A 26,844-nucleotide genomic window follows, 5' to 3' on the forward strand; every position below is an offset into this window, starting at 1 on the left:
GATTGAAATGACCAAGAGAAAGACCAAGGGATAGAGGGCTGAAAAGTCTGGAAGAGTCTGTTGAAAAAAGATGCAAGGACTGGATCAGAGTGAACATAGAAAGATGCCAGGAAAACAATACTAAATGGTGAGGCTTACATTTTAAGCAACTGGCACACGCTGGGTCTGGAAATTATTCAAGATGATGATGATGATGATGATGATCTACATCTACATCTACATACATGCCATAAAAATTACTTTGAGGTCCATGGCAGAGGGTAAGTCCCATTCTACCAGTTGTTAGGGTTTCTCACTCACATATGGAGTGCAGGACTAATGATTATTTGAATGCCCCTGTGCCTGCAGTAATTATTCTAATGTAATCCTCACAATCACTGTGTGAGCAATGCATAGAGGATTGTTGTATATCCCTAGAGTAGTCATTTAAAGCCGATTCTTCTAACTTTGTTAATAATCGCTCTTGGGATAGTTTATGTCTGTCTTCAAGAGTCTGCCAGTTCATTTCCTTCAGTATCACTGTGACACTCTTCCATGGATTAAACAAATCTATGGCCATTTGTGCTGCCATTCTCTGCATATGTTCAATAGCCCCTGTTCGTCTCATCTGGAATGGTTCCACACACTTGAGCAATATTCTAGGATGGGACACACAAACGATTTGTATGCAATCTGTTTCGTAGACTGATAGCACTTCCCCAGTATTCTACCAAATAAACAGAAGTCTACCATGTGCTTTACCCACAACTGAAACTATGCGATCATTTCATTTCATTTCATATCCCTACAAGATGTTATACTTATGTACTGATTTGACCAATTCCAACAATGACTCATTGATATTATAGTCATAACATTTTTATCATTTTGTGGAGTGTAAAATTTCACATTTCTGAACATTTAGAGCAAGTTCCCAATATCTGTACCTTGTTATACCTTCACTAGATACCCCATACGATCCTCCCCACTCCACCAAGAGTGTCTTTCCGCCGTCCACCTAACCTTCGTAACCTCTTGGTTCATTCCTATGAAATCCCCAAACCACCTCCCCTACCCTCTGCCCCCTACCCTTGCAACCGCCCCCGGTGTAAAACCTGTCCTATGCACCCTCCCACCACCACCTACTCCAGTCCTGTAACCTGGAAGGTGTACACGATCAAAGGGAGAGCCACATGTGAAAGCACCCACGTGATTTACCAACTGACCTGCCTGCACTGTGATGCTTTCTATGTGGGAATGACCAGCAACAAACTGTCCATTCGCATGAATGGACACAGGCAGACAGTGTTTGTTGGTAATGAGGATCACCCTGTGGCTAAACATGCCTTGATGCACCGCCAGCACATCTTGGCACAGTGTTACACCGTCCGAGTTATCTGGATACTTCCCACCAACACCAACCTATCCGAACTCCGGAGATGGGAACTCGCCCTTCAGTATATCCTCTCTTCTCAATATCCGCCAGGCCTCAACCTCCGCTAATTTCAAGTTGCCGCCGCTCATACCTCACCTGTCTTTCAACAACTTCTTTGCCTCTGTACTTCCGCCTCGACTGACATCTCTGCCCTTAACTCTTTGCCTTTAAATATGTCTGCTTGTGTCTGTGTATGTGCGGATGGATATGTGTGTGTGTGTGCGAGTGTACACCTGTCCTTTTTTTCCCCTAAGGGAAGTCTTTCCGCTCCCGGGATTGGAATGACTCCTTACCCTCTCCCTTAAAACCCACATCCTTTCATTTTTCCCTCTCCTTCCCTCTTTCCTGACGAAGCAACTGCCAGTTGCGAAAGCTCGTAATTCTGTGTGTGTGTTTGTGTGTTTTGTTCATGTGCCTGTCTGCCGGCGCTTTCCCGCTTGGTAAGTCTTGGAATCTTTGTTTTTAATATATTTTTCCCATGTGGAAGTTTCTTTCTGTTTTATTTACATTGTTATAATCTTATCAAGATCTGACTGAATAATTATGCAACTTCTCTCATGTAGTACTTCATTATAGATAACTGCATCAATTGCAAAAAGCCTAATTATGCTATTAATATTGTCTGCAAGGCCATTGATATACAACATGAAATCAAGGGTTCCAACACACTCCCCTGGGGCACATCCACAGTTTCTTCTACATCTGATGATGACTCTCCATCCAAGATAACATGCTGTCTCCTTCCTATGAAAAAGTCCCCAGTACACTCATAGATTTCACTAGATACCCCATACGATCATACTTTTGACAATAAGTGTAGGTGTAGTACTGAGTCAAACACTTTTTGAAAATCAAGAAACACTGCATCTATCTGGTTACCTTGATCCAAAGCTTTCAATATGTCACGTGAGAAAAGTGCGATTTGAATTTAACATGATTGATATTTTCCAAATTTATGCTGGTAGGTATTTGGGAGGTTATTCTGTTTTATATATGTCAACATGTCTGAGCTCAAAATATGTTCTAAGATTATGATGATGATGATGGGACAAGATATAGAAAATTACGCGTTATGAAAGCTCTAATCTCTCATTGCAAATTATGCAAATTATAGAAAAGATACTGATTATATCATTTATGGAAGTATTTGTTTGATGCACATAGCACAACAATAAAAAGACAAATCTTCTCATTAAGGTTACAGATTGTGTTCACTTATACAATTACTCTTTTTGTCTCACTGAATTGATATTGCCTCCTGATACTCAATGATAATAGAAACATTTTGTGCATAATAACCTAAAAATTTACTCTGAAAATGTGTACCATATCTTGTTTTATATTTTTAATGTCTCAGAACTGGTAGGAATTTTATTGGTTTTTCCCAGTGCCACTTCAAAGTGTTGTCTTCAGTCACTTTGATTTTATACTGTTATATTACCCTTAACGGTCAGTCACACTCTAAATGACATTCCAAATGACAGTTTGTGCTGAAATTGAAGTTATATCACAGCTTTGATTTTTTGTATTATTTTTGAAATTGCAGTGTTTAAACTATTTTCCCCTCACCCACAATCAAAGCAATATTCATGTGTCAGTAGAGATTTAATATAAAAATGGCATGTAAATCCTCACTGATGCTGAAAATTGACTAAATTATTTAATTGGATAGATAAAAAATCTACTCACCAAGTGGCAGCAGGATATACAATTGTGTTATGCTTATGTGTGTTCTTCTGCCATTTGGTGTGTTGTTTTTTTATCTATCCAATTAAATAATTTTGTCAATAATTGAATGTTTTCATTGTTACAGAAAATTGATTAGAATAGTTGCAATTCCGCCTTTTTCCTATAACAACACGTTTACTGGGCCTACATTTGCAAGACTTCTCATTAGATTTTATTTTAATGTTGTAAACGGGCTTTCAGAAGCATATTTGGGTAACTAACACATGCCTTACAATAGTTACGTCTTTCCCTTGCAGGTATGGACAGTATATAGTAATGTCAGATATTATAGAATCCTGGCGTCAGTGGCTGTTGGTGATAGCTTTGGCTGTGGCCCAAGTTGCTATCTCACTAGCCTTACCTGTTCCCGGGTGCCCACGGGGCTACTTGGGACCTGGTGGATGGCACATGCATGGACAGTATGCCAACTGCTCAGGCGGAGCTGCCAGTTACATTGATCGCCTGATTCTCACTCCGCGGCACATGCACAAGCTCACAAATTACAAATACATTTATCATAGTAGTCAAGTACATGACATTTATGGTGAGTAGAATTTGCAGCAATCATATAAAACTATGCTACATATTGTTTTATGTACTGCTTCACATTAAGAAGAATATACACACCTACATAATGCACATTGTGATTTCTGCAAACTCCTGTATAACATGCTGCCTGAAATATGATGTGTCTTTGATGATCTGTTCCTTATGCTGAGCTATTTTGAATTGTATTGTATTTGAATTGAATTGTAGTAGCATATTCTGGCCCACTTTGCTCAGTCAATGTTTTGGACAACAAGAGTCATTGACGAAATCACAAAAATGTTTGCAAGTAGAATTTCTTTTCCAGTTAGAGTGTCTGACAATAGCAAGTAGCATAAGCAACCCACTACCCTTATATCAACTGCAAAATATAAAAGGTGAAGCGAGTAAGGGGTGTAAACTTTTGCACTAATGAATTTTTTTAATTATTATTTATATTTTCTTTGTTTTGTTCTCACAAATATTTTTTGTATATTACTTGTTTGGAATCTAAGATCATATTTTTATTATTCAGACTGTTCATAAAGAGATTTTGTGGTGTTCCAACTTGTATCCGCTGAACTTAAAACACTTCATTAGAGAAACATGGTTCTTATAAGGTGATCCCACTAAATTTGAAGGTTTTCCATACACCTTGGGGAAAATACACTATAGATAATATATTTTGTATTGTTGCTGTTGTTGTAGTCTTCAGTCCTGAGACTGGTTTGATGCAGCTCTCCATGCTACTCTATCCTGTGCAAGCTTCTTCATCTCCCAGTACCTACTGCAACCTACATCCTTCTGAATCTGCTTGGTGTATTCATCTCTTGGTCTCCCTCTACGATTTTTACCCTCCACCCTGCCCTCCAATACTAAATTGGTGATCCCTTGATGCCTCAGAACATGTCCAACCAAACAATCCCTTCTTCTAGGCAAGTTGTGCCACAAACTTCTCTTCTCCCTAATCGTATTCAACACCTCCTCATTAGAGTGTGATCTACCCATCTAATCTTCAGCATTCTTCTGTAGCACCACATTTCGAAAGCTTCTATTCTCTTCTTATCTAAACTATTTATCATCCATGTTTCACTCCCATACATGGCTACACTCAGTACAAATACTTTCAGAAATGACTTCCTGACCCTTAAATCTATACTCAATGTTAGCAAATTTCTCTTCTTCAGAAGCACTTTACTTACCATTGCCAGTCTACATTCTATATCCTCTCTACTTAGACCATCATCAGTTATTTTGCTCCCCAAATAGCAAAACCTCTTTACTACTTTAAGTGTCTCATTTCCTAATCTAATTCCCTCAACATCACCCGACTTAATTCGACTACATTCCATTATCCTTGTTTTGCTTTTGTTGATTTTCATCTTATATCCTTCCTTCAAGACACTATCCATTCTGTTCAACTGCTCTTCCAAGTCCTTTGCTGTCTCTGACAGAGTTACAATGTCATCGGCAAACCTCAAAGTTTTTATTTCTTCTCAATGGATTTTAATACCTACTCCAAATTTTTCTTTTGTTTCCTTCACTGCTTGCTCAATATACAGATTGAATAACACCAGGGAGAGGCTACAACCCTGTCTCACTCCCTTCCCAAACACTGCTTCCCTTTCATGGCTCTCAACTCTTATAACTTCCATCTGGTTACTGCATAAATTGTAAATAGCCTTTCACTCCCTGCATTTTACCCCTCCCACCTTCAGAATTTGAAAGAGAGTATTCCAGTAAACATTGTTAAAAGCTTTCTCTAAGTCTACAAATGCTAGAAACGTAGGTTTGCCTTTCCTTAATCTAGCTTCTAAGATAAGCCATAGGGTCTGTATTGCCTCATGTGTTCTAACATTTCTACGGAATCCAAATTGATCATCCCCGAGGTCAGCTTCTACCAGTTTTTCCATTCGTCTGTAAAGAATTCATGTTAGTATTTTGCAGCCGTGAGTTATTAAACTGATAGTTCGGTAATTTTCACATTTGTGAACACCTGATTTCTTTGGGATTGGAATTATTATATTCTTCTTGAAGTCTGAGGATATTTTGCCTGTCTCATACATCTTGCTTACTGGATGGTAGAGTTTTGTCAGGACTGGCTCTCCCAAGGCCGCCAGTAGTTCTAGTGGAATGTTGTCTACTCCCGGGGCCTTGTTTCAACGCAGGTCTTTCAGTGCTCTGTCAAACTCTTCATGCAGTATAATATCTTCCATTTCATATTCATCTAAATCCTCTTTAATTTCCATAATATTGTCCTCAAGTACATCGCACTTGTATAGTCCCTCTATATACTCCTTCCACCTTTCTGCTTTCCTGTCTTTGCTTAGTACTGGGTTTCCATCTGAGCTCTTGATATTCATGCAAGTGATTCTCTTTTCTGCAAAGGTCTCTCTAATTTTTCTGTAGGCAGTATCTATCTTACCCCTAGTGAGATAAGCCTCAACATCCTTACATTTGTCCTCTAGCCATCCCTGCTTAGCCATTTTGCACTTCCTGTTGATCTCATTTTTGAGACTTTTGTATTCCTTTTTGCCTGCTTCATTTACTGCATTTTTATATTTTCTCCTTTCATCAATTAAATTCAATATTTCTTCTGTTACCCAAGGATTTCTAATAGCCCTCGTCTTTTTACCTACTTGATCCTCTGCTGCCTTCACTACTTCATCCCTCAAAGCTACCCATTCTTCTTCTACTGTATTTCTTTCCCTCATTCCTGCCATTTGTTCCCTTACACTCTCCCTGAAACTCTGTACAACCTCTGGTTCTTTCAGTTTATCCAGGTCCCGTCTCCTTAAATTCCCACCTTTTGCAGTTTCTTCAGTTTTAATCTACCGTTCATAACCAACAGATTGTGGTCAGAGTCCGCATCTGCCCCTGGAAATGTGTTACAATTTACAACCTGGTTCCTAAATCTCTGTCTTACTATCATACAATATATATCTGATACCTTTTAGTATCTCAAGGCTTCTTCCATGCACACAACCTTCTTTTATGATTCTTGAACCAAGTGTTAGCTATGATTAAGTTGTGCTTTGTGCAAAATTCTACCAGGCGGCTTCCTCTTTCATTTCTTACCCCCAATCCATATTCACCTACTATGTTTCCTTCTCTCTACTACCGAATTCCAGTCACCCATGACTATTAAATTTTTGACTCCCTTCACTATCTGAATAATTTCTTTTATTTCATCATACATTTCTCCAATTTCTTCGTGATCTGCAGAGATAGTTGGTATATAAACTTGTACTACTGTAGTAGGCGTGGGCTTTGTGTCCATCTTGGACACAATAATGCGTTCACTGTGCTGTTTGTAGTAGCTTACCTGCATTCCTATATTTTTTTTATTCATTATTAAACCTACTCCTGCATTACCCCTATTTGATTTTGTATTTATAACCCTGTATTTGCTTGACCAAAAATCTTGTTCCTCTTGCCACTGAACTTCACTAATTCCCACTATATCTAACTTTAACCTATCCATTTCCCTTTTTAAATTATCTAACCTACCTGCGCAATTCAGGGATCTGACATTCCACGCTCTGATCTGTAGAACACGTTTTCTTTCTGCTGATAATGACGTCCTCTTGTGCAGTCCGCGCCCGGGGATCCGAATGGGGGACTATTTTACCTCTGGAATATTTTACCCAAGAGGACGCCATCATCATTAACCATACAGTAAAGATGCATGACCTCGGGAAAAAGTACGGCTGTAGTTTCCCCTTGCTTTCAGTCGTTCGCAGTACCAGCACAGCAAGGCCATTTTGGTTAGTGTTACAAGGCCAGACAGTCAATCATCCAGACTGTTGCCCCTGCAACTACTGAAAAGGCTGCTGCCCCTCTTCAGGAACCACAGGTTTGTCTGGCCTCTCAACAGATACCCCTCTGTTGTGGTTGAACCTACGGTACGGCTATCTGTCTCGCTGAGGCACGCTAGCCTCCCCACCAACGGCAGGGTCGATGGTTCATGAGGTATTATATATGTTTTGTGTAATATTTTTTTAAATTTATAATATAAAAGAAAAAGTATGCACCATGAAAGAATTACCAGACAGAAGTTGGTAGATTCAGTGCGACAATTATTGAACTATATAAAATAAAAATAAAATAAAATAAAATGTAAATTACTTACAAACAGACTACAGTGTGCACACACTTTATTCAACATGTAAACATCACTAAAGATATTCAGATTTAGGTTAGGACATGTCCCATATGCCTGCCATCATTGGTGATGATCTGGCACAGATGAATAGCAAGATTTTGCATGACTTGCTGAAGTGTCAGAATATTGATGCTGAAATTTACCTCTTGAATTGCGGTTTTCAGCTTAGCAATGGTTTTGGGGTTATCGCTGTACACCTTGTCTTTAATATAGCCCCACAAAAAGGAGTTGCATGTGTTCAGATCCTAAGAATATGGCTGCGGACTATGCCAGTGGCCCCCAGAGTGCTCCTCCAGGACATCAATCACTCTCCTGCTTTGATGGTGTTGAGATTCACCTTGCAAGAGCCACATGTGTTGAAATCAGGGTCACTTTGGATAATGGGGATGACATTATTTTCCAAGACCTTCAACATTTGGTACTCACCATGCCATCAAGGAATGTCACATCAGTTATCTCTTGACTGGACATTGCATGCCACATAGTCACCAGTTGAGGGTAAAGAGACTTCTCGATCACAAAATGCAGATTCTCACTTCCCCAAATGCACTATTTTGCTTATTGACAAATCCATCTAAATGGAAGTGGGCTTTTTCACTAAACCAAATCACATACTCTGTACTAGTTCCCATTGTGCCCCATGGCCAACTGCGTAGTTTGAATGACCTAACTCAAACCGCTCAGAAGTTATGGCAATTTTATTTCATATAGTTCAATAATTGACACCCTATATGATGCACATGTACAGACAAAAAAAGACAACAATTACAGAAAAATTGAATGAGTTATTTGAGAAAAATAGCTTCACAAATTGAGCAAGTCAGTAATATGTTGTTCCACCTCTGGCCCTTATGCAAGCAGCCTTGGCATTGATTGACAGAGTTGCTGGATGTCCTCCTAAGGAATATCTTGTCAAATTCTATCCAGGCGGTGTGTTAGATCATTGAAGCTCCTAGATGGTTCTGGGACCCTGCCTATAATGATCCATACATTCTCAGTTGGAGAGAGATACAGCAGCCTTGCTGGCCAAGGTATGGTTTGGCAAGTGTGAAGACAAGCAGTAGAAACTCTAATCATGTGTTGGTGGGGCAAAAGGTATCCCAGACCATCACTCCTGATTGTTAGGCTGGAATCTCATTGACTGAAGTAGAATTGTCTTCAGTGATAAGTCCTGCTTTAAATTGAGCCTTGATGATCAGCAAAGATACAACGGCTGTTCAAAAAGTAAGGTGACGTTTCAAATTGCATGGTCAATGTACAATCAATTGTCAATTTCTTTTTGGTTATGTTGGTAGACAAGTCCATAAAACAAAGAAAAAAAAAACTTTTACGAGTGGTAAAAGCTCTTACGAGATGGCCAAGAAGATGCCAACAACAAATCTCTCGCTGGACGCCCCAGCACATCAACAGCAGATGATAACATCAAAGCTGTGAAGAAAATTGTTTTGAAAAATCATTTAATTATTATAAGAGAAGTTTCCAATGATTTTGACATATTGGCCAGCTCATGTCATGCAATTTTTTCAGATGTTTTGGGCATTAGATGTGTGTCAGTGAAGTTTGTTCCAAAACTTCTCAATTTTGATCGTAAGAACCATCATATGAGCATTGCTCAGGAGCTATTGAATGACATCAGTGATGATCTTGATTTGCTCCAAAGTGTCATAAATGGTGACAAAACATGGATTTATGGTTATGACACTGAGACCAACGCCCAATGATCCCAATGGAAGCATCTCAGCGAGCCAAGAGTGAAAAAAGCACGCCAAGTTTGATCAAATGTCAAAGCTTTTCTCACTGTGTTTTCCTTTTTAGGTACCATGGCGTAGTGAACCATGAATTTTTGCCTCAAGATCATATGGTCAACATGCCATTTGTGAGAAGCAATACACAAAAAACGTCCGGAATTGTGGAAAAACAATTCATGGCTTTTGCATCATGACAATGCACCTGCTCATTCATCGTTGCTTGTGAGAGATTTTTTGGCCAAAACCAACACGTCAATCATGCCTCAGCCACCATATTCACTCGATTTGGTCCCTGTGACTTTTTCCTGTTCCCAAAACTGAAGAGATTTGTGAAAGGAGTCAAGGCTGTACCAAAAAGTGTTTATGAGAAGTGCTTCGAGGATTGGAAGAAGCACAAGTGTATTGTATCTGAGAGGGATTACTTTGTAGGGGAAAACATGAATATTGATGACTAAATAAATATTTTTTCATAAAAATATAAAGTCATCTTACTTTTTGAACACACCTCGTATGTCTGTGCGGAAACACTCCAGACAGTAATGGGATATCAGCCTGACTGTCACCCGCCACACAGCCTGCCAATCTGGAGCAATGGTCTAGCGTGCCATTTATTTTCATAGCAAGACTTCTTGGGTTTTCATCCTTGGCACCCTGACAGTACAGCAGTACACTACGAAATTCTATGCCACATTTTGTTATCCTTCTTGACAAGTTCTCATGTGGGTACATTTCAGCAAGGTAATGCTCTCCCACACATGGCAAGGGTTTCTGCTGCCTGTGTTTGTGCTTGCCAAACTGTACCTTGGCAAGCAAGGTTGCCAGATCTCTCCCCAGTTGAGAACATTTGGAACAATGTGGACAGAACCCTCCAGTCAGCTCAGGATTTTGATGATATAATGTGCCAATTGGACAGAATTTGGCACAATATCCCTCATGAGGACATCCAACAACTCTGTCAGTCAATGCCAAACTAAATAACTGCTTGCATAAGAGCCAGAGGTTGGAACTTTAGTGGTGGCAACTATTTATTTACAGCTTGTACAAAATACATACAAGTTTCAAAGTTTTACTGACTGTCAAAGTAGTCACCAGCATTGTGTGTAACCCATTGCCAGCAATGTGAAAATCATAGGATACTCTTAGCGGTAGCAGTTGTGTTGACAGTTCAAGTGGAGTGGTCTACTGCCCAATGAATTTGTAGCAGTTCTGAAGTGAATGTCAAACAAATCAGTAACAGCTTGCACTGTACGTGCTTGAGCATTGTCGTACAAAATGATGGTTAGGTCCTGCAGAAAGTGTCATCACTTCTGTCTCTATGCTGTTCGTTTTTGGAACACAACCTACTACCAGCTTAGAGACAAGAGTGATGACACTTTCTGCAGGACCTGACCATCATTTTGCAGGACAATGCTCAAGCATGTACAGTGCAAGCTGTTCCTGGTTTGCTTGACTGATGGGACTGCTATGTGCTATACCACCTACTGCACTCCCCTGACTTAAGCCTTGTGAGTTCAACTTGATTTCTAAACTGAAGGAAACACTTCACGGCATTCACTTCAGAACTGCTACAAATTCGTTCGGCAATAGACTGTGCCGCTTGAACTGTGAACACAGATGGCACTGCTGAGAGTATCCTATGATTTCCACATCCCTGGCAATGGGTTATACACAATGCTGGTGACTACCTTGAAGGTCAGTAAAACTTTGAAACACGTATCTATTTTGTACGAGCGGTAAATAAATACTTGCCACTGTTTAAGTTCCAACCCTCATATTATCTTCTGAGCCTCTTTTCTGATTAACATGTTTGCCTCATCTTTTCTATATTGGGTGCATATAATCTACAGTAATTTTATTTGGCACATATTTTGCACACTGCTGTGCTAAGATAAAAGTATCCAGATATTGGTTGTGAGTGTGACAGGCCTCTAACCCAGGTTTAGATTGAATCTTCTCATCAGCTTAACAACAACTGGGCTTTTTTTCCCTCTTCTGTCTCAAATATTTAATATGCCAAAAGTCTAAATGTGGATGCACATGAAACACAGACTACCTAGGTGTGAAGTTCCAGGCTTGTATCTGTTTCAAAATGGTTTGGTTAATGTGAAATTGTAACAAGAATTATGTTCAATCACAGAAATATACTGAAGTGACGAAAGTCATGGATTATCAATACATACACACTATAAAAGGGCAGTGCATTGGCAAAGCTGTCATTTATACTAAGGTGATTTATGTGAAATGGTTTCTGATGAAATTTTGGCCACAAAACAAGAATTAAGACTTTGGACACAGAATGGTAGTTGAAGCTAGGCACATGGGACATTCCATTTCCTAAATTGGTAGGGAATTCAATATTCTGAGATCCACAGTGTTAAGACTGTGTCGAGAAAACAGAATTTCACGCATTACCTCTTAACACAGGTAATGGAGTGCTTGCTGGCCCTCACTTCATGACCAAGAGCAGCGGTGTTTGTATATAGTTGTCAATGCTAACTGACAAGCCACACTGCATGAAATAATCCCATAAATCAATGTGGGATGTATGATGAATGTATCTGATAGGACAGAGTGGCGGAAGGTGCAGGTGAGCAATGTGAATGCCTTTGCTAACAGCATGACATCATCTGCAATGCCTCTCCTAGGCTTGTGACCACATTCTTTGAACCATATATGACTGGAAAACTGGCCTGGTCAGATGAGTCCTAATTTCAATTGATAATAGCTGATGGTAGGGCTTAAGTGTGGTGCAGATCCCACAAAGCCATGGTAACAAGTTGTCAGCAAGACACTGTGCAAGCTGGTGGTGGTTCCCTAATGCTGTGGGCTGTGTTTACATGGAATGGACTTGGTCCTCTGATCCAACTGAACTGATCATTGACTGGAAATGGTTATGTTTGGCTACTTGGAGACAATTTTCAATTGTGCAATTGTGGATGGCTATAGAGAGAGGCAACATGGTTCAGTATTTCTGAAGGGACTTGCAACAACTTGTTGAGTTCATGCCATGTTGAGTTCTTGCACTACACCGGGAAAAAGGAGGCCCAGCATGATATCAGGAGGTACATCATTGACTTCTGTCACCTCAGTGTACACCTTCTGAGCAGTTGCTTACTACATAAAGGCGTTACAAAAGTAAGAAGAAAGTTACTTGAATATTAATTGTATGCATGTTTCTCTACTATTCCTTTCCGTGGAATACAATTGAATAGCAGAAAATCGTCGACCTATCTCTGAATTTTTTTCTCCAGAAAATTTGTCCTTGTAATGTAGAATCTTTCTTTAATAACTATCAGTTTTATAGTAATTCAATGTAAGTTTACTGAAACAGTTGTCCATGGCTTTCGCATCCTCCCACTATCTCACATTTTGCAATTACTCATGTTTGCTTCTTCCTCCTCCTCCTCTTCCTCCTCCATTGCCACCACCATCACCTCTATCACCACTACCATTACCACCACCACCATCATAAAGAAAACATTCCCACATAATGGATACATAATGTTGATTCAGTCTGACAATACAGAATGCAATGCTTTGCAAATTTGTGTTCTTAGATGGTGCTCATAGCATTGCATATCTACTCTGTTTAGTACCATAAAAGTGTTAGTGTCGTATGACATTGGTAGTTGTGATTTCCCTATGGCTTCAGCCACCCAAATTTTTGATTTCTTTATGTCAGACCTGCCACTGTGGAGCAGTCCTAAGAGGATCTGAGAGGATGGTAGTTCAGATCCACTCTGGCAAACAATATTTAGGTTTTCCATGGTTTCCCTAAACCACTAATGGCAAATGAACAAACATGCAACAGAGTACCACTCCAATCTTTTCCCAGTCAGAGATTGTGTTCAACCCTTAATGACATCATTGTCAACAGTTTTAATTATAATGTTCCTTCCTACCCTTTTCTTAAATTGTAAAATACGAGAGCTATATCTCACATATATTTGCTTCATAAAGGTGATTGTGATGAGAGCATGTAGAGTATAATGTTGCGTCTATGTGATATGGCTTTGATGGCAATAAGAGAGAGAGAGAGAGAGAGAGAGAGAGAGAGAGAGAGAGAGAGAGAGAGCAAGTGAAATATGAAACATAATCATAGTTCAGAGTCTCTTTCTCTCTAATAGCACTGAGGTAGCTGCCAAACTGAAGAATACAAAATTACCTAGAAATCACATTCTGCATTGCCACAAATTTACTAAACAATCATTCCATTTTCCACCTCAGCTGTGTTATGATTGCAGTCATTTATTTCACATAATCAGCTGATTGCAGTGATGTGCCATTTTCAGCTGTTGTAGAAAGTTTCACTGATGCACAGTATACAGATTGGAATCTTTACATCACTACCTAGTCTCTCCTAGTTAAGCACAATCTTGTAATAAATACTTCTTCAAACATGAGGATTAAATCAGCCTACCACTGAGTCTATCACTATTGCTCTAGTGGTTTGTCTTGATTGCAGAGTCAGCTCATACTGAAATTAATTATTTACATTTTTGCAAAGTGCCATCCCACCAACAGATGGAACATACTGATTCTCACAGTGCAAGATGTCGTAGAGTGAAGACAAACAGTCATAAATAACTAATATTTATATCTGCAGGGTTTTACTATTCCACAATTTTATTTTTGGCTTTGCAGGTATACTTGGAACCTTGACATCTGTTCTGACAGTGTACCTAGGAGTTCATGCTGGTAGAATCCTTCAGTGCTATAACTGCACATTTATGAGAATCTCCCGCTGGTTGTCATGGGGAGTGGTTACTGTGAGTCAATAAAGTCTCCTGAATAAATAATATTCTCTCCATCCTTCTATCTCTATTAGTGTGTCATTTACTTATTAACCTTTGTAAGTTACTTTAGCAGTGGGTGTGTGCCAGTGGCCTGTAGTCTGTAAGTTGGTAACAGAGAATTCAGAATCTTCTGGCACTGCAACAGTTACAGAAGAAACAGTGATTATTACCAGTTTCTGAATATTCAGACTGGCTTAGCAAGGGAAAAGAATAGAATGTAAGGAAGAATTATAAAAGGCTGTATCAAAAAGAATCAACTGATTTAAAAAAATCATAACTATCATGTTATTTGAGACATAACTATCATGTTATTTGAGATGTGTGTGTGTACAACATACCGTTGGAAAGAGCAAACTCTTGAGTCTTATGTGGTTCCCACTAGGTAGCAGCAGTGTGCACCCACTTCAGGTCTAGAAAAAATGGTGTTGGGACAACAGATAGCATTTTGTGTTGTATATTATATGCAGTGGATGTCAGTGGTAACAGTTTAGCATGATTTTCGTTCTAGATACTATAGTGTGGATCCTCCTACAGCACTGAGCATTAGATGATGGCATGAAAAGTTCTTAGAAACAGTGTGAAGGAAAGCTGTTGGGCTGTCCTCAAGTGTCTGACACAGATGTCGAACACATCTGCTATAATTTCACAAGGAGTCCACAGAAATCCATTCACCATGCAACTCGACAGCTCAACATACCCGTGAAGTCCATCTGGCATCAACGTTTACACATGAAACCTTACAAAATACAGTTGCTGCAAGCTCTTCGTGAAGGTGACAGACAACAATGTGTGGCATTCTGTAATTTTGTTCTTGTAAAGTTGGAGGATGACAGTTTTCTTTCACACTTAGTGTTTAGTGATGAGGGAACATTCCATTTAAATGGAAAGATGAACCATCATAATGTGAGTATATGGGGTATAGAACAACCACATGAAGTTGTCCAATATGAGAGGGACTCTCCAAAATTTCATGTATTTTGTGCAGTTTCACAGAAAAAGGTGCAAGGTGCATTTTTCTTTTCCAAGAACACTGTTACAGGAAGCAAATATATTCATGTGCTTAAAAACTTTCTTTTCCCACAGTTGGAGGCTGATTCAAATGACTCACCACCAAACTGGACACTGGGAATGCAGGAATTTTTAAATCAAAAGATTACTGAACAATGGATCAGTTACACTGGACCAAATGATACAGTCTTACATTACTGGCCTCCAGGGTCACCAGACCTGACTGAATGTGATTATTTCTTGTGGGGGTTTATAAAAGGCTCTGTTTGTATGCCTCCTTTACCAACAACAGTGAATGAACCGAGACATCACATAACAGCAGCTGTGGAAGCTGTAACTCAATACATGCTCACTGCAGTGTGGGAATAATTTGAATACCACATTGACATATGCCGTGCATCTCAAAGGGGGCATATTGAACACCTATGAGAATGTAAGAGAAAAATCATTTTGAGTTTTCCATTAATCAAAAAACAATATTAATTGTATATTTTTATTAGTTTAAGAAATATAGATGTGCCAAATTGGATGATTCTTTTTGATACACCAAGTATATTAATTAAAGCACTGCAGATTTGATTATATACTTCATTTTGAGATTAAACTGGTGGAGTGAATTACAGTTTTGTGTCAACTAACAGGATTTTTTTAGATTCATTTATCTTGCTTGTTTTATGAATTATTCATGAAAATAACATTTCATTCAAAAATTACACAGGGCATATTAGCTGGAATCCTCTGTCATTTCTCGAAAGAAGATGGAATCATCCCAGTCAATAAGAGTCTCTGGTCCCTATCATTTGTGCTGGCAACTGCAAGCATGGCTTTCCTTTTTCTTAGCTTATTGTACTTTGTGGCAGACTATCATGACTGGTGGAGTGGAGCTCCATTCCTATATGCAGGTAAATTAAGACTCATTTAACAATATGTTCTTACTGATGATATTTTGGATACATTACGATTTGTAACTGCTGTCAAAAAGTGACTTTTGGCAAATATTTATCACCAATCTTTATAAATATCTTTTAATACTAGAACAGCTGCACGGGATTAGCCAAGCAGTCTATGGCACCACAGTCATGGACTGTGCGGCTGGTCCCGGCAGAGGTTCGAGTCCTCCCTCGGGCATGGGTGTGTGTGTTTGTTCTTTGGATAATTTAGGTTAAGTAGTGTGTGAGCTTAGGGACTGATGATCTTAGCAGTTAAGTCCCATAAGATTTCACACACATTTGAACAATAATAGAACAAAGTCGCCTTGTGTAGAATGAAGCAAACATTGGTTGATTTGTCCTGTACCTTATCCTCTCAATCTACCAGTCATTTCTCACATAATTCAAAGGTTTATAATGGCAACATCTAAGGTTTATTCCTCCTTTGTTCTCTTTGTGATATTTCCAGTTTTAATTTTTTAAATCATAATTACAACTAGAATAGTGTGTGAAAGTTAAGCATAAACAAAGAACAAGTGCTTATTTTCTGAACAGGATCGATCTCATTAAGCTTACAGAGCAAGATATGGCTTAATCAGAAGCCATTTGGGTAACAAAGCATGTAATTAGAAAACTTATGAAAGTGAAGAGAGAAGAGTCAAGGAAAAGTTACTGAGGTATTAATTCCCTTCCATAGCAGCAAAATTATACACTTACACTTAGATGACATATGTTCTTAGAATTTCCATAGCATGCTCTCTGTATTGATCAAATTAAAAACTATCACTTGTCTATTCCATCTCCTGACAAAAATGTGGTAGGAAGTCTGGAACAGTCCTTGGTGGCAGCTAATGAAATGCAGTTCACCTGTTTCAAGCTTCCATAGGATTCAGATCCAGGGCTCTCCATCTGATGAATGTCTTCACCTATGGATCCACCAAGCATTTCAGTACAGGCATGCATTATATGAGTATGTCTCAAATAAACACATTTCCTCATCTCTCTACATCTAGGGACTGGTAATATTCATCCAGCCATGAACATAAATATGTATTCATGTACTCCCACTCATTAGTATCTCACCTCAACCAAACTCATCTGTTTCCACAAAGTTGATACCATTTTCCTTTAAGATGATGGTATACCAAGAATCTTTCTGCAAACTGGAATGAGATCCATATGCGAAGAGTTCAGTCCATCATTCATTCATGGTGCAGTTTGATGTTAATCATTCCACAATGAACTGGAACATATCTGCAATGCCAAAAGCTTGCTGTGAACCTGAGCTGGGGACTGGTGAACACTGCCAGTCATCCATACCCATAAGCACTGTGTGGTGTGCGATGGAATGTTGTTAGTCATAAGCGATGGGAATCTTGGCTGATCTGCTCAGATTGTGACAATGGTGTATTAAATGAAACTCTACTCTAAATGTGTGTTATATACTGAGAGGGTGGCTAGTGTAGAGGCAAAACTGTCATTAATAATCAACCTATAGGGCACCTGCAGCACTCTGTTTTATTAGCCTTGTAGATTAAACTCTAACCTTCTTTCCTTCCTTGCTGAGAATGGTGGGGCTCTGTCTGAATCAACATTTATTTCCATAGCTCCCCAAAAGAGAAGCATAGTTTTCAATTCCTCGAATAATATCTTTCCGACAGCTTGAGTGTACTATCTGGGATCTATAACATCCATTCAGCCAAGAGGTTTCTGGATAGCCATCTAGAGCTTCAGCTAAGAAAAGATCACTCAATTTGAACAGAACTAAGGATGTTGCAAATTGCATGTATTTTTTACTAATGAGAATTCCAGCAGATTCAAAGTATTGTTTCATTACTCTCTGAAACCATTTTATTACTTGCATAGTTTCCTTTACATATACTCTTTGTACCTGACATGGGCTAAGTCATTAGTTTTTGAATTACTCCAATTTATTACACTCTCATCCCTACCTTGTTATCCATCCCCCTCCTCACCCCTTGCGTGCCCCCTTACCTCCACCACTCACTTTGGATTGATGCTCACATAACACAGTTCCAGTCCACAGTCAGACCACAGGAGCCAGAAATAGTGCCCTTTTGTGTGTGCGTTGTGCTTATGTGAATGTGTGCGTGCTTTCTTTCTGTAGGCCTTTTGGCTAAAAGCTTAAATGTTCAGTAGTCCTTCCTTGTGATTATTTGTGACTCAGTACCTCCTCTGTGTAGTGAGTAGCAGTCTGTCCTTTTTATAACACCTTTGAAACATGTCTTTAGCATTTGCAGGGAGCAATGAGGCCATTTGGGATTTATGAAAGGCATTTTCTTTTAGAAATGGGTGTGCCAAATATTGATATTTTACATTAAGATGAGAATAAAAGCCAAGATTGGGTTCTTAAGAGCCTCCACATGGCTGGTGGCACAGTATATTCATGATTTCAAAGTGCACCTTCCATGTCCAGAACCCACGTTCTGGCTGTAATCAGATGCTCTGTTAATGTACATCTTGCCCAGCCTGTACTTAACTGACTGACATAGCAGCAGCCAGTACAAAGGGAGACAACATATTAAACACACACACACACACACACACAGGCACACACACAAAAGGATGGGGCAACGTGGAGGGTCTTGGACATGCAGACCAACGTGTGGGGTTGAAAGGTTGTGCAAGGCATATACTTTTTCAGATGAAGCATATATACCCAGTATTTTAGTATGATGTCCTATACCAATTTTTGACTGTTTGGAAGCAATTTTATTGTGCATTAGACTTGAGCCATTGACTATTATGTCCCAACACTCATTATTTTATAAACATAATTGTTGCCTTAAAAAAACTACAGTAGTATCACCAGAGGCAGCACAGTATTGATACATGAAGTAGTCAGTGATATGACTGCACTTTTACAAGCTTCAGTGAAACAATATGTGGTTAACTTTTCTACTTACAGTGGCAAAAATATGGGTGCATATTTTTTCATTTTCACTCACATTCATTTATCTCTTCAAATCAGTTGGACAAGTATCATTAGTGCAGATCTAGATGCATGCAAACAGTTCCATCTAGAGGGTGAAACTGGCATAGCCACATATCATCACCAGTTGTGATGTTAAATATTGGTTTCAAAATGCCAGAATTAATCCTACCCAGGACTTGGAGAAAGGATGTGTTTGATATTGTAGTATCCATTGACTCTAAGCCTTCCTTGCAAGAAGCTTTCGATAAGTTCTTCATTCTGGCAGCTGATAACAAGAATACATTGTATGTCCTGCAATATGTAGACAGTATCAAGTTCAGTTATTCTTCAAGTACAGGAGACATGCCATGTGGAAGTCTTTCTAACACTTCTGGTGCTGTATGTTGATGTAACATACTACAATAGATATAATTATGTTGGTTGGATGTGAGTAACACACTTATTTTTGGCACAGAATCCTTCACAGAAACAGAAGAAAAATATAACAGGGCCATTGTACTGCAAATCACAGTTCTGATAATGGAGATGATAAAATTTGTAGTGTGGATAGCATAGAATTGCTGGGCTGTCTTAAAACACACATTTTCTGAGACACAGTCATCTGAATTCATATATAGTTCTAGTGGGACTGTCACAATAAAGCTAGGTTTACATAGCATTGGTTGCAATTCATAAGAAGAAGACAGCTGAATATGTATGTACAGGCTGATGTAGGCAACAAAAATTACACTCCGATGCACAGTCAGTTTCAGAGTCCTAAGTGTCATATAAATGTGTCAGGAGCATGGGCCAGACACATAAACAAAGACTGAATGAATGAAGCATCATGCAGAACTATCCACTGAACACGTGAGTGCAGTAAATAGAGTCCCAGGGGATGTGTGGGATAGCTACATGACATCCTGTGCTGGCTTCTTGTGGAGGGGATCAGCTGCCATAGGCTTCTCCCGCAGGTGGGTTGATGGTTACTTCTTTGACTGATATATCATTGCTGAGTGTGCAAGGCATTGCTGTTGAATATCTTTCTAGAGTGCAACACTGTACCAGATTATAGCCCAGAAATATTTCCGAGAGTGCTGTTTATGACTGGCAGGAGTCACCTTCCACAGACAAGACTATAAACATACAAGTGTTCCTAAGAATTTCTTATGATTTACATACAATTTTGACTGAACATGGATGCAGTAAGATTGTGCACATACTAAATTTCTCCTGTTACATTGGGCATGATTATCAGATTTTCACTTATGGTTTTGTATTGTATTTATTCACTCCTATACCCCATCCAGATCAGGGCATTCTTTATCTCAATGAGAGAGAGTGAAGGTAGAGGTTAAAAGGGGAAGGGGGGGGGGGGGAAGCTCAACATGTCTTACAGTTTAAGTAACAATCTTGAGATTGCTGATTGTGGCATACAACGAACCAATGAGGCAGACGCAACATTATTTCAGGACATTATTAAAATCCTTTTGGTCATTAGACAGCATTATTCTTCCTCTCCTTTTTCTGCTTCACTTCATGGATTAACCATTCTTGCCTGTTCTAGCTTCACAGTTTTCCCCAGCATATCCTGGGCCATTCTCAATCTCATCTTCTTGCTGCACATAATCCAGTGCTGCCTTGGAAAGTCTGAATTTTACATTTTTTGTAAATGGTCAGCCCAGTTCTCTCTATTATTTAATATTTTCTGGTGTATTGATTCTATATTTAATTCTTTTCTAATATCTTCATTTCATATCTTAGCTACACTCATCATCCATTGACACCCCTTAGAAAATTCATTTCTGGCTATTGTATTTTACTCAGTTGCTTTTGAGTCAGACTCAGACTTTGCTGCTACAATAGCAATGGGGGAAAATCATTATTTTATAAAATTTAATTTTTGTTTCTTTCCTGACTTTATTTTCAAGTGTTCTTTGAAGTGTCACACATACAGTTTGAAAACTAAATAGGAACTATATATCAATGAAAATTCAGTGGGTCTGAAAATAAATCTTAAAATTTTGTCACATCAAAGAGGAATTTTAGTTCAGTCATAACATTAGCTTTCATTTTAATGTTTCTACTGATTAAACAAAATGGCACAGCCTAATGATCGAAAATATTTTATTCAGATTGACACAGGTCTTCGAAATGTGTGCCCTAATACTATTTTCAGGCATAAGCAAACAGTTTAGAGTGCTGGCTTAATCATTTCTGGTATGAGGGAGACCAAAAGAATTTATAATATGAAGACTGAGAATTTTGTGAAAGCTATGTATGTTGAAATGCTTTATTTGTGAACAATTTGAGCATTACATTTACTTTGGAACCAAAAAAATGTAATCAGGCCTTTAAACCCCTTATAAAACCCAGTACAAACCCTTGCACTGGGTAGAACAGAAGGTGAATATTAATGTGATACTAAAGCTATTGTTGCGATAGTTCTAAGTCATGTTTATCACAGTATATTATTCAAGCATAAAATGTCCTGCTATTAATATATTCACAGTAAAAATCTCCTGTAAGAAAAGGCATTGAATTGGAAGTTATGAATCTCATTGCAAATACATCTGATAATTTCTGTCTACACTGTTTTAATTTTTTGCTTTCGTAGCAGCATGCTTCTTCATGAAAATGGACAGTTTTGATAATCTTACTTGATTTACTTTGTTTAAGAACATTATTTTCTTTATTGCTTGTTTATAATGTTTGAAAAATAATTGGAAAATTTACTATTGATGAAATTGATTGGTTATTTCCATTACTTAGGCATGAATTCACTGGCACTCTTTGTTGGCCATAAGGTGACAAGGCATGTGTTTCCATGGACCTGGAAACCTTTCTACAATAATCATTCTGAGCTGTTGGCCATGGATATATGGGGTACTGCTCTGTGGTTAATAATAGCATATTTTATGTATCGAAAAAATTGCTTTGTGACTGTCTGAGAAATGTTACTAAGAGACTGATTTTAAATGATATACATGAAACACAGGCATGATATGAGATGACTACTCAAGGATATAGCTTGTGCATTATTTATTGTCAGTGAGTAGTCTACTACAAGATACACAAGAATTGATTGTACAGCACATCAAAAAATTTGTAAGTTGATTTTGATATCTTTTTAGTCTTTGTTGAATGAATCAGAATTAATAAATTCTATTGTCCTCTCAGCACAACATTTGACAGGTTTACTGTTAATTATTGTTTTCTGAATAATGTGTAAAAATGCATATCCCAGTTGATATTAATTTTGAGACCGCCGTCATTTGATTTTAGTTTTTTATGGTACTGCAGCACAAAAATTTTATATTTCACAGTTCTGTTGGTTCAGTGAGGATTTCATAAGCACTCCTAGTAAACCATGAGGTTACATTTTATTTAATGTTTTCTTCCCTCAGTGTAAATGTTATATTCCATCAAACGTCATTATGCTTTGTCAACAAATTATTTTATCACTCAGCTGGTTGGATTTCATCGTATTTTGTCCTCTTTCAACATCTGCACTTTAGAAGCCACCCTGGGCAGCTGACACTTTATTTTACAAATACGTTTGTGATTAGTTTTACATTTTGGTCTCTTGTCTTTATCCCTTTTAACTTTGTGTTGTTTTAATGTTGCTTAAAATGTATTTATCACTGTTGCCCTTGAAAGAGTCCCTTCCTAATTAGGAATACTGAGTCTATCACTTATGCAGTGATGTGAATGCTTCCTCAAAACTTGTATTCATGATTTTGTGCCTCTTAAATTATAACTTGCAAATGTATACACCTCTTACATATAAAACAGAAATTATTTGCAATTACCTAAGAAAACATCCAGGTGCTTCATGAACAATTTAAAGTTCTTTAAAGCTGTTCTGTTACTTGTTTTTGAATAATCAAATTGTAAATTATTATGGTGAACACATGAACATAATGTGGTTGGAGAAGTATTGCACATTCAGCATGCTAATCACCAGCAGTATATCTCTTGTGTTTTGTTTTCAAGAGGTGGAAATATTTTAAACAAATTCTGAAAACTGCAGGCTCTAATCAAGTGGTCATAAATGTGCAAATAATTCCATACCACAGAATTATCATGAGAGATCAGGAATGTTTTATGTAAAATGAAATCTGGTAAGTAAACTATAATAGTCTCACTAGACTCATGTTTCAGTTCCATATTCTTCATACACAAACAAGATTGGCACATGTTGTGACCATGCAAACACTTTCTAAAGATGGCTGAATCAAATAACCCCATCTCTGTTCTAGTCATAAGCTCAGAATAAAGCCCTCATGAAAGTTCTCAGTGTGGCAAATTGAAAATGTCTGAATGGTAGCAGTATTACAGATACAATATGCACTTTTGTGCTCTCTAAGCAAGGTGGCACTGAGATCAGCTCACTGGACTCAGATTTGGGCAAAGGCTTTTCACATCCAACTATGCTCACCCAGATGTAGATTTTCCATGATTTCTCTAAACTTCTCGGTGCAAATGCCAGGATGTTTCCTCTGAAAGGGAAAAAATTATCTGAGATTGTGCTCCACTTCTAACAATCTCACTGTCAAAGGGACATGAAATGCTAATCTTCCTTCCTTCTTTGTGCTTTTTACTATATTGGCTGACAAACTTCTATTCTGATTAAAGCCAAACAAATAATGAACATAAAGAGACATTACACAGCCCCCAGTGGGGGCAGGGTTCTTTATGCAATAGGTTTTTGGTTTCATCTGGAATATTAAAAGTTACATCTAATTACCTTCATAGGAATTCATTGAACAGTGGACTGTTATTTACAGAATTCTGCAGGACACTCATATTCAGATTAAATTTACATTTTACCTGAAAATCAGTATGTGAGGTAAAGTCAGCAGTTAATATGTTTGCATAGCGCATCATAATAAAACTTTCAATTATTATACACTGAAGTGGCAAAGAAACTGGCATAGGCATGCATATTCAAATACAGAGATATGTAAACAGGTAGAATATGGTGCTGTCTGGCACAGTTGTTAGATTGGTTGCTGTTGCTAAAATGGCAGATTATAAAGATTTAAATGAGTAAGAACATAGTGTTATAGTCAGAACATGAATAATGGGACATCAGGAATCTAGTAAAACATCAAATCTCTGACATTGCTGAGGAAAAGATTCTACATGAATGGAACCACTGAAAACTGAAGACAATTGTTCAACCTGAGAGTAATGCAACCCGTCTGCAAACTGCTGCAGATTTCAACACTGGGCCATCAACAATTGTCAGTGTGGAAACCATTCAATGAAACAAAATCAATATGAGCTTTTGGAGCCAGCAGTCCACTCATGTACCCTTGATGAGTGGATGACACAAAGTTTTTTGCCTCATCTGGGCTAATGAACATCAACATTGGGCTGTTGAAGGCTGGAAACATGTTGCCTAGTCAGACAAGTCTCGTTGCAAATTGTATCGAGTGGATGTTTGTGTATGGGTATGGAGACAGTCTCATAAATCCAAGGACCCTGCATGTCAGCAGGGGATTGTCCAAGCTGGTGGAGGCTCTGTAATGGTGTGGGGCTTATCCAGTTGGAGTAATATGGGACCCATGATATGTTTAGATACGACTCTGACAGGTGACATGTACGTAAGCGTCCTGTCTGATCACCTGCATCCATTCATGTCCATTGTGCATTCTGACTGACTTGGGCAATTCCAGCAGGACAATGTGACACCCCACACATCCAGCTACAGAGTGGCTCCAGGAATGCTCTTCTGAGTTTAAACACTTCCACTGGCCACCCCACTCCCAGAGCTGAACGTTACTGAGCATATCTGGGATGCCTTGCAATGTGCTGTTCAGAAGAGATCTCAACCCCCTCATTCTCTTACGGATTTATGGAGAGCCCTGCAGAAATCATGGTTTTAGTTCCCTCCAGCACTACTTCAGACATTAGTTGAGTCTGTGCCACATCAGTTGTGGCACCTCTGCATGCGTGCAGGGGCCCTACACGGTATTAGGCAGGTGTACCAGTTTCTTTGGCTCTTCACTTGAAGTTCATTTATAGTTTCCTATGGTAGAGCCATACCATAAAAAAATTAATGTGTTATTATCTTTGATTAATCAAATGTCACAATTACAACAACGTTATTTCTGTGTTGTGAATTTAAGATATTTGCAGTTTAGCATGACATACGCTTAGGCTTGCGTACCACACTATGTTACTACAACTACATTTCTCAAGGTTGATTTTCTTTTACACTAGTTCCCATCACAAATACTAGTACAACCTCACATTGAAAGACTGATAACACTTGACCATCAAGGCTAAAAGGCTCAGGAATACCAAGGTAAAACCTTGAACAAAGATGTCAGCCTTGAGCTAAATTGGTTACACAGGATGAAATATCATGTTTAACTCTCAGAGAATGGATTCTTCAGCTAAATCTATATAATATATCTACTGTGTTCAAAACTCAGTTGAAATTTGAAGATAATTACAAAGTTAGGTATTTTACATAATATACTGTAAGTTTTTTCTTAATATGCAAACAACAATTGAGGAAACATAAATATTGATGTAATGGCTTCCATTTGTTCATTTTGTGATTTGAATGGAGGATGTCATTATGGTGAACATACTTTGAACTGATAAAACATTCAGTATAATCATTCTTTAATCAATGATCTTGAGATGAGGGTGACATTTATGTGGAAGCCAGAACAAATGGCAGTGAAGAACTTGGTGTGATGAACATTGTAGCCCTTCTTGGTTATCAGCCAGAAGTGTGTGATTGAGAGTGCAGGAAGGACCCTCAGGAAGGATGAATGAAGGACTCAGAGAGTGCTATCCAGGAACTGATTGTGAATGAACATGCAACATTCATACAAGTGTAAGTACTCAAACAAATTTTCCTAAAAAGTAACTGATTAAGAACAACAGATGTACATATATGGTAGCAGAGGTATAATAAACTAATTTCACTAGAATCATAAGTGATCCAGGAATATAAGTGTGATTACAAACACTTGATGTAAACATGACAATTTTCCATAAATGTCTTATCTCAGTCAAGACAACATCAAAATGTAATCACTGTATTCAGAGTTTCTCACCAAAACCTATTCAGGAACTTGCAAGCACAGTCACAGAGTGTCTTTATTTAGCACTTCACAATCGTCAACATCCATTTAAATTGAGTAATGCACTAATTCAACCATTGCATCAACAGTACTGTCCAGGATGTACCATATGTTGAGCAACAATCCGCCAACAATAGTGGCTTACTCATATACATTGTGTGCACACTGAAATGTTTACCTTCCCATGGCACTTACATAAGTGTTGCACCCATGAGTCATATGCCCTACATGCATACAAATAACTCAAGGATCCTACACTGCTGTAGTCTTAATTGCAGCAAATCAAACAGTCTAACAGTCTCTATTCCAGTTCACAGAACTTCCAGCATCTGCAGCAGTATTTGAGTCCATGGTAGCAAAGGCGAAGACAGTTATTGTAATAGAAGATGCCACTACTAACAAATTATACCACTCTTCACAAATCACAATCTGATCAACACTGCTCCTGAATCAGACAAGAGTTCAGCTCATGCATGTGAACATCAGT

At 38.4% G+C, this 26,844-nt stretch overlaps 1 protein-coding gene across 1 annotated transcript; it reads left to right on the top strand.

Moving 5' to 3' along the window:
• Positions 1-2,879: 2,879 nt before the first annotated feature.
• Positions 2,880-22,433, top strand: LOC126331790 (heparan-alpha-glucosaminide N-acetyltransferase-like). Its single transcript, XM_049996569.1, has 5 exons — positions 2,880-2,897; positions 3,344-3,686; positions 14,225-14,349; positions 16,103-16,286; positions 22,021-22,433. The coding sequence occupies exons 1-5, from the start codon at positions 2,880-2,882 to the stop codon at positions 22,197-22,199; spliced, it is 849 nt and encodes a 282-aa protein (XP_049852526.1). The 3' UTR covers positions 22,200-22,433.
• The last annotated feature ends 4,411 nt before the right edge of the window (positions 22,434-26,844 follow it).

The sequence above is a fragment of the Schistocerca gregaria genome, chromosome 1, assembly GCF_023897955.1.
Source record: "Schistocerca gregaria isolate iqSchGreg1 chromosome 1, iqSchGreg1.2, whole genome shotgun sequence".
NCBI lineage: Eukaryota > Metazoa > Arthropoda > Insecta > Orthoptera > Acrididae > Schistocerca > Schistocerca gregaria.

What these genes read in the sequence shown, in the direction of transcription:
- LOC126331790 (XM_049996569.1), top strand. An exon ending in TCAAGTACATGACATTTATG is followed by an intron (nt 3,687 to 14,224) that starts GTGAGTAGAATT and finishes TTGGCTTTGCAG; the next exon opens with GTATACTTGGAACCTTGACA. An exon ending in TGTCATGGGGAGTGGTTACT is followed by an intron (nt 14,350 to 16,102) that starts GTGAGTCAATAA and finishes AAAATTACACAG; the next exon opens with GGCATATTAGCTGGAATCCT.